Source organism: Ruditapes philippinarum, unplaced genomic scaffold, assembly GCF_026571515.1.
Source record: "Ruditapes philippinarum isolate M1 unplaced genomic scaffold, ASM2657151v2 ctg4354_1_1_1_1, whole genome shotgun sequence".
Taxonomy (NCBI): domain Eukaryota; kingdom Metazoa; phylum Mollusca; class Bivalvia; order Venerida; family Veneridae; genus Ruditapes; species Ruditapes philippinarum.
In genome coordinates this window covers 21,398-30,835 of record NW_026864727.1, presented here as the reverse complement: position 1 = coordinate 30,835, position 9,438 = coordinate 21,398, and the positions used below count along the sequence as shown (strand labels likewise).

Sequence of the window (9,438 nt, the reverse complement as noted above, 5' to 3'; positions counted from 1 at the left end):
ATTGTGAAAAAGTGTTAAAATGCACATAACATGTAAAATATAACTTGGATCTTGAATGTTTTTACCATTCTTAAATGTTTAGTGCATTTTTCTCAATATTGATTTCCTTTAAGTATTTTGGCTCATCTGGAGGCGTGCAACTAGGTCCTCAAATGTTGCCGATTTTCTGACAATAATACCTTTGAGTGTGAAAACCTGTACATTGCTATTATACGTGTGTCGTTAAAATGTGTGTAATGTTAGACAACAATTGTGTTAGATTTTCAGAATGAACGCTAGCAGGCGAAGCCTACTTTTAGTATCACTTCCTGCTTTAGTTCAATCCCCGCACAATGATTCAGAAAATATCAGCCGGCGTGATCATGTTTAGTTGCCGTTTTGATGCCAACTCTAGACTCTGTCCTAGATATTCGCAACCTTTTATAATTATATGTTCGAAAGAAACTTTTTTTTTCCAAATTTTCTAAAAAAATATGTACAATATCTTTAATCTACCTTGTAACATTAATAGATATGTGACATATCATGAAAGTAGACATTACAGTCGCCACAAACTGTCTTCAGTAAATATAATTTTATTGTTTGTGATATGGATATGTTGTTACCCAACACTTAATTGTAACACTTGTCACCATAGTCAATGTGTGCACCGCGTATGTACATGTTGAAATTCGTACATTTATACGTGCATTCTACACAACATTTATGAATTTCATTACTTGGCCAGCCATAGATCAAATGTTTAGTAAACGTGGTGACTGGGATAAATTGTATCCCGCAGTTGGTGCAATAGATGGAACAAAATACCAATTATTACGACAAATGGATAAGCCACAAGAACAATTCTATTCTTGATACTGTCACTTTCACGCTATCAACACAAGTTATTGTCGATCTTTGCTTAATTCTAACACTCGAGATTTCGTGCAATTCCCACTGAAGCGTTACTACATATTATACATATGATGACATTTACTCCACTACATGAACCAACACTTACAAGTTTATCTTGAAAACATCGCTTCTTGGTCATTGATTGAAAAATTAACACTACAATACAGCATATAAATGAAGAAACTTGTTATTTTTTGTTTGTTTGTTTGTTTGTTTGTTTTTATTGGGTCTTCATATAAATTATCGTTACATTGTATCCATCTTTAATGTGTTGATGATTGATAGAAATACTTTAACTAGCATATACATGTAAACCCGATATATTACAGTTTAATTGCTTTTTTATCATTTATGTTTTGAGAAAATCCCCAATTTATTCCGTATAACGAAGTCCGTTTAAGATAGAAAGGTCTAATGGTTGACCTTAGACCTTTTTACCGCAAAAAAACTATGCATGGGATACTATTTGTATTATTTTTATACAAATGCTTCTTTGAAAGTAAGTGAGGTCCGTTGATAAACGATTCATGTCGAATTATTTCCCCCTCATGGCTGTTGTTTTTATTTGAAATGAGTTGTTCAGGTCGTCGACTTCAAACCACAAGCCTCTAATCGTTGTAGGTTCGAGCCGCACAGGCGTCGTCGGATTTTACGTCAGAAAGTTATCCAGCTAGCTTGCGGAATGTCGGTGGTTCTACTCAGGTATATTACCTGAAATAACGTATCATGGGCAGAGACAACCACTGTCTCCTCATTTATAAGATAGTGATGGATTCAAAAACTCATTCACAACTGATAGAAATAATGCTATTTCCTTTACTTGTGTAACTGCTTTAAAAATAGACATTTTCAGAACTGAAAATTACGAAAATAATGAGGGAGAGAATAGAGTTCGAAACAATATCCAATCACACACTCAGCGAAACTTACAATACGCATATGACTGGTGCCCAGTGTGTCACCGCTCAAGAAAGGCCAATTTAAGTTTATAAGGAAAGCCATTCTGATCACTGGGTTCTTGATTTGAATAAAAGAACAATATATATTTCAAATTAAACATTTTATTGTCGGTTTGTTTCAATTTATATAATTGCACTTTAGACATTTGTAGATTTAATGATAGCAATATTTCTAAATTGAAGATATATTTGTTATACTGGGTTGTATATAATTATGCTTAAACATTTGTCAACCAGAAGATTAAAAAATCCTCATTTTTTATCAAATTTGTAGCTTTCGGCTCCGCCTCTTCCAAAACCTATAAGAAGAAAAATGAGCTGTTTAGTAAAATGATACTTACACATAAAATGTGTTATATATATATATAAGAATTCGAACATTTATTTAGATTAAAATATCACTAAAATGTGACCTTTTAACGCAACCTCATATGTTTAAATTACTGAGCTTTACCATTTGTTTAATACTTGTAAGAAATGCAATTTATGGTTTTAACATATTCCAATGTAAAATAAATGTACAAAAGATCTATTTATGCAACAAATAAAACAGGAATACAATTTTGTCAAACAAACAAAAATAACTTCGGCAAACTTTGTTTCTAAATTGAGTCTGAAACTTTCAAACATATATCATATAAAACTATTAAGTAAAAATATTTCTCTACAGAAAAAGCCTTTTGACGTATGTCATAAATATATATAATAAGTTTTATTGCGCTTTGATCATGAAGATTTGCCACGGTATTGTCAAAGTATAATAAGTCTTTAACAATGTAGTGAAACACTGGCAGAAGATCTTCATGATTAAATTGATACAATATGACATCTGATAAAGAGTAACAATTGACAGCACAAAATGAATATCGGCTTTATTTTGTATTGTTTCATTGCAAATTAGAAATGTATGCACAGTCAGCATTTTTGCATTTTTTCAGAGCTGGATAGTTGAATATAAGCAATAAAGAAATAGGTGCATAACTTTGAAAAAATAGGATTATCTGTCCTTTTGAAATGATGTTGTCTTATGAAATTAAACGTGTACATCATGCTTGAGGTGAATTGCTTTTATAGTTTCTGGGACAATTGGCCTTTTAGTTAACGAAAAGGTTAAGCAACGATGACAGTAACGCCAACGAGGAGTTCTGGCCAATAGCTCCATTTTTTTCTTCGAAAAGAAGAGCTAACAACATTAGATATACAAATGCTTTCATGGATATTGAATACTGTGCTTACCTTTAGGACCGAACAGTGCCGAATAACACGGATTATTGCAATACGGCTTTCCCTCATGCTGAAATTATTTTTTCAAAACACATGACATATCAAATGCTTACATAAAAACATAAATATCGTCCGCAGTTATTAATTGCGTTTGAAGGTTGTATAAAACTAAACCAATCTAGAAACATCATAATTGTCGAGAATCGTACATTTTTATACACAACATACAATTTGTTTTCCATTATTGTCGTGTATGTTCAAAAGTTGTTCAAATATTCGTATTATGTTAATTGTTTTAGTTGTTATCATTAAATGTGATTATTCTTCTCCAATATTCTTTTTTTAAAAATGTAAAAAGCAACACTGTGTTATTAAGGAAACAAAGTTATCGTAAGTACAGACAAATAGATATCCTTTAACATGTGAAAATGAATGTTCCGTAAAAGACAGAATGTCACTGTTCAACCTGTGTTATTGAAGGCAAACAGATATAGACTACGGATTTACCTCAGCATGTGAGCCAGACGTCAACGTCTTCTTGCATTTCTCACATCTCAGACAAGGTCTATGCCAGTCTTTTCCGAGTGACGTCACCTTCTCGGCTGCAAAAAAAAGCGCAGAATATTAATCATGACATATATATCAAGTTAATAATATAAATAACAATTGTGTATTAAATATGAAAAACAAGATCATCAAGGAAAGGCGGCGTTCAATAGACGCAACTCCTCCATTACCCAATAATACAGGACCACCGGCAAAATACCCAGCAGGGCATAAAAAAGGACAGGGTACAAGGCAAAGCACAGACGGGAGATAAAGCCGAGGCTCAAAAGCATGTTACGCTCATGTGGACTCTGTATCATGTCCTTTTCAAAATCCGTGCTCAACAAATTTGGAAAAGACCCTCGACAGCAATGCAAACAAATAATATATATACAACACAGCAGACTCGGTTTTGTTGAATGTATTCATGGAAACAGTAACATCTTATATGCTCCCTAGCACTCAACATCTTAAGGACCAGAAAAATGTGACAACACATGGGTGATTTACGCGGCAACTTTGCACCGCTGCCACCCACCTTTCAGACCGACTAATTTCCCGGAGAAGGGGATGCAAAATATGATTAATGGTCATAATATGTCTTTACTTGTATACATTTGTATTATAATACAATCAGCTTTAGTCATAACTGTTTAATAATGACAAAAGCATGTTTAAATTATGCATCAGGAAATACATTCAAGAATATAAGCAGACGACAGTAAATTGTTTAGAAATGAGAAATAATATTCCTACGTTTTACAAATCAAAGGGCAAAAATTTGGAATCTTATTATCTTATTATTCAATTATTTCTAGATGACAAAACAAGATAACAAGTTCACACTAAATTTAACGTTACCATGGCAACTTAGATAATGAATGTCTCACTTTTTGTTCTATTTCATCGCCAGATATTATATTTTTTATCAAATTACCTTTGATCACACTTACCAGCTGATATGGATATTGATTTTGATGAAAGTTTATCCCTGATAATGACAGGTGTTTAAACATGTATTTATGATTTGTGTATCTTTGATGAAGGCAAGTTTGTGAGCATCGCAGATTTGCAAAAATGTTATGTCTACGTCACCAGATATAGAATCAGGTAAGCCTGCACATACATATGTGTTTCGCAAACTCCTAAAATATTGGCTACCTAATTTGAGGGGTTGAGTTAAGTCATTTTAACAATTGACAGGGCCATAATAAGGCGTGGTATGTACACACGGTATAGGTTCTGGTCATTTACAAATTCAGTGCAGTCAAATATGGTTTCGAAATAAGTCTATATTTGACTATTACATTTTTCGTGTGAGTTAATATTATTGATGATACATTTTATAATTATGTTAATATTATGAAGATACCTTTAAGATGCGCGCTTCATATCGATTTATCACGAGTGAATTTGTTTGTCGATAAACAAAACATAAAACCTTTCAATGTTTATTTGATAAATTGGAAATGGATTTTGTGCGTACACATCAACATAAATATTGTATTATGTTTAGGTTGCTATCGATGTGGGTGTTAGTTACGTATGGATACGCCCTTTATAATTCAATGTTATCATAATTTGAGGACTTAGCAGACGACATACTATCCAAGCAGACGATACGTGATAAATGCGCACATGTTTTGATTTGATATTTTACTGCATACATTAAGACAATATACGGAAGCGCTTGAGAGCCATAAAATTAGTAAGTGAAGGCATAAAAGAACATGAACTTGAGACCGGTAGTACCTTCTTGGAGTCTTAAGGTAGTCCTACTGTAATGTCGCCAAATATCGTAATAAATCGGTCATTTCCGGAACGTTATTTTCCACATTATTTTTCTGTATTCATTTTTTTTCACCGTTTATAACCAGACTTTAGTACATAGCGATAAAGGATGAATGATTGTAAATAATCTAATGCCTTAATAATAATCTATACCTTTCCGGCTTCCGTATATCAATGACATGACAGCTTTGCTGCTTCATTCATGCAATCTGTTTTAATTGTATCATAGCATGTGACAGGTGTTAGGGTAATATGGGGAAACCAAGTGTACGTAATGTAACCATTTTGTTTAACACATCAAATACATGAAGCTATGAGTAATATGTAGATCACGATGTAAATGAAATAGCTGATGATTTTGCAATAAATCAAATATTTGTCACACATGGTAACACAACCGATATTTTATGTTATGCTTAAAATAAAATATTTTCTTCCAACACCCACTATCGATAAAAAAGCACTGTTGTATGCACCTTTAAACATTTAGTGGCAAACAATAAATTCTTGTTGTTGTTGTTGTTGTTGTTTTATTTTATTATTTTTTACCAAACAGAGAAGCAGATTCTCTCACTGAAGATAATTCTAATCATAATTATGTTGAATAAAACTTTTAAACTTTGATAAGTGGGGCGTCCGTGGCCGAGTGGTTAAGGTCGTTGACTTCAAACCACTTGCCCCTCACCGCTGTTCGAACCCCGACAGGGACTTTGGATTCTTTCATGTGAGGAAGCTATCCAGCTAGCTTACGGAACGTCGGTGGTTCTACTCGGGTGCCCGTTCGTGCCTGAAATAATGCACGGAAGGGCACCTGAGGTCTTCCTCCATCAGTAAAGTTGGAACGTCGCGATATGACCTATACTGTGTCGATGTGACGTAAAACCCAAAACAAAATCAAAAACTTTGATAAAAACTTTATACAGATAATAAACATTCACTTTTCTTTTGAAATCCATTATAATTCAGATATAAATAATAATCATGTTCAATAAAACGAATTTCCCTACATACGTTACCCTATAGGGTCTCTAAGTGGGTTTATCCAAATATGTTCCGCTAGGACTATAATTATTATAATTAAAGACGCTTTTATTTTCATTTCTCAAAAACTTTATTTTTTTTTTTTTTTTGGTAATTTTTCTACATTTTTTATGGAAGTCAATAAATACTTTGTTTACTTTTTGCTACCCAAACGACACATTACTGCACGCTCAGCCTACTTTCTTTAATTGTTAAACTTCTAACATGCTTCCAACATGCTCTAAATCCATTATGTAAACATTATTAAACAAATGTTTGACATTTATAAAGAATTAGAAAATATGAATTTCTGAGATATGCCTTTACTTCAACCAAATGTCATAGGGCCAATGCCCTTTTTTAATGATATTACAATCTGTATTTAAGAAAGTAATATATTATGAAAAGGTGATAGATCATCAACATTCGGTATCTTATACGAGAATTTCACGCTGGGAGTATTAGATTCGTTTGAATAAATTTCCTAAATTAGATATACATGAGTGAGTTTGTTATGAAAACTATTTCGCTTTAAAAAAACTTGTGAAAATTACTGAAGCTTTAATAATTTTAGAAATAACTACAGGAAAATAATTCAAGGGCAACAGCTGTCCCTGATGAGGAAACAAGATTCAAACAATTAGACATATCATAAATACAATAACAGTCAAAGAAATATGGGTATTTATTTACAATCCAAGCTGCGCATGATTTATGCAAAATCTGAAACCTTTTAACGGTTCCCCCGCTTTTAACAGAGCGCAGACTATTTTTTGTGTGTAGTGTGAAGCTTGAGCCATAGGCCAGGTTAAATAAATTATCTTGTGCACATAACGGCCTTTTTTTCAACATGCATTTAGAGGAGAGGTTATTGAATCAAATGTTAAATGTTAAATGTAATTTTAACTACTCATACATCAAATTAAATCCATAAAGTGAGTCATTTAGTTTCCGCCCATTACTATACTTTTATCTTCATTACAAATTTTCGCTCGTATGTAAACATCTTGAACCATGAATTGTAAACAATGTTAAACATTTTATCACACTATCATATATCATCACTGAGTGATACAAGAGTCGCGCTTGGTGATTATATTTTACTATGACATAAGCAAAGAAACACACATACACATATTCAAAAATGAAGTGATACTACAGTAACTGCCACGCCCACAGGAAATGTCAATTAAAATACTACTGTACTATATTTTGCGAATTCTAGGCCATGATATATGTGATTAATAAATGGCAATTGTTTCATAATGATGTTTCGCCTCGACCTCACCCACAAATAATATTTATCACATTCTTTTTTAAGACCATGTTATTGGTCTTATGCATAACACATAATATTCAAGTTTTTTCTTTAACATTTTAGTAAGCCGATTTAGTAAATAAAGGGGTACATAGTTCTTGTCTTGACTTGTATACTAGGGGATTTATATTTATCATATTTTGATCATTATTTTGAAGAAGTTTTAATTGAAAGAAACAAACCTGAGCAAATGACATCTAATGTACTGGTCAGACTGCCCGGATGTGCTATTGATCAAGCTTTATTACGGCAGCATTGGCCTGTCATAGTTATTTTATTATTTATACACGAATGTCACTTATAAATGTATAGTAATTCCATTGTGGAAATATATATTGACACATATTTAATTTTGAATTGAGGAAATATAATATTAGATAATATTACAATATTTTTCAGATACTATACTATAGTCCTGATGATTGTTTCTATTATAATTTGGCCTTGTTTCGTTCGATTTGTGACCAGGAAAATCACAACCATTCATTAAGTCACTTAATTTATATGATTCAAATGACAAAATTTAGTATATACACACGTATGAACTGAAGTTTTCGTGGCTACTTTCCTTATAACATGTATGTTTTCTTAAAATAATATAGCTCTTTATCAATAGGTAAAGAGTTTAATAAACAACATTCTTGCTCATTTTATGTTTCCATCATTTTGATGAAGAATATACACGAATCTTTTACTTATATAAATGCGTAATATGTAACTTGTATATGAATATTTCATTGATCTTAAAATTGCAAATATTATCTTATTGTTTATCAAGCTATATGTTTGCATGAATAATGTTGTATTGATTGATATCAGCATCTCTCCCTATAAAGTACAGACATTTATCAGTTTATAACCTTCTTTCGCCTAAAAACATTGAAATATTGTAGAAAACAAAAGAAATTTAACTACTGACTTACCGAAGTAAACTTCCTTATTACAGTTTGGACACTTAGGCATGTTTTTATCTGTTTAAATCAATCCAACCTCACTTTATGAGAATAAATGTAACAGCCTTTCAGCGTAAACTATTCAACTATTCGCCACTGTCAACTGGCTCAATACGACACTTTAACGCGGGATTCGTGCCGTGTGCAAAATAAACAGCAAGGGCGGATTCGTACTTTATCATATTATGATTACGTGCTTTTATTTTTCATTCACATAAAAGCGTGTGAATGTGTTTGCGAGAACATTTGTTCTTAATTTGAAAAAAAAGAAGTTTTATGATTTTTTATACCAGTGCATTGATCTAGAAAGTACAAGAATGAAATATAATGAATTTCGTGTGATTCCATATTTTACTTATAGAACAGTTGTAGGCTTATTTCTTTCTTCTGCATCATTTAGCACTTGTTATAACAGAAGTAGACCCTTCATATTGATCAGTCTGGTGTCGCGTAATAATCAAACGGGCGTAACCAGGTCCACAGTAATATATGTTTTTTTTAAAACTTGCCTGTGAATTCGTTTACCAACAAAATCTTTGAAAATTGGTATATATCTTCAACATAGAACAATTATTTTGACAATATTTTTTATCGTCACAACAATTGCGTGGAATTGAGCAAAATCATAAAATTAAGCATCTTGCGTAGGGCATTTTGAAAAATTTCTAAAAGTATTAAATTAAGGTAAATAAATAAAAAAAACGTGTCAGGGGTATTTAACTTTGTTCCTAGT

General features: G+C 32.1%; 1 protein-coding gene across 1 annotated transcript; it reads right to left on the bottom strand.

Annotated features, from left to right (window-relative positions):
- Positions 1-1,939: 1,939 nt before the first annotated feature.
- On the bottom strand, positions 1,940-8,841 carry LOC132726660 (cysteine-rich protein 1). Its single transcript, XM_060712004.1, has 4 exons — positions 8,676-8,841; positions 3,585-3,679; positions 3,090-3,147; positions 1,940-2,152 (listed from the first exon to the last, which is right to left on the bottom strand). The coding sequence occupies exons 1-4, from the start codon at positions 8,713-8,715 to the stop codon at positions 2,106-2,108; spliced, it is 240 nt and encodes a 79-aa protein (XP_060567987.1). The 5' UTR covers positions 8,716-8,841; the 3' UTR covers positions 1,940-2,105.
- Between the last annotated feature and the right edge of the window lie 597 nt (positions 8,842-9,438).

Coding starts and splice junctions, on each gene's coding strand:
- LOC132726660 (XM_060712004.1), bottom strand. CDS start 8,715: ATGCCTAAGTGTCCAAACTGTAATAAGGAAGTTTACTTCG. Junction 3,680..8,675: donor TAATAAGGAAGTTTACTTCG/GTAAGTCAGTAG, acceptor TTTTTTTTGCAG/CCGAGAAGGTGACGTCACTC. Junction 3,148..3,584: donor CGTCTGGCTCACATGCTGAG/GTAAATCCGTAG, acceptor AAATAATTTCAG/CATGAGGGAAAGCCGTATTG.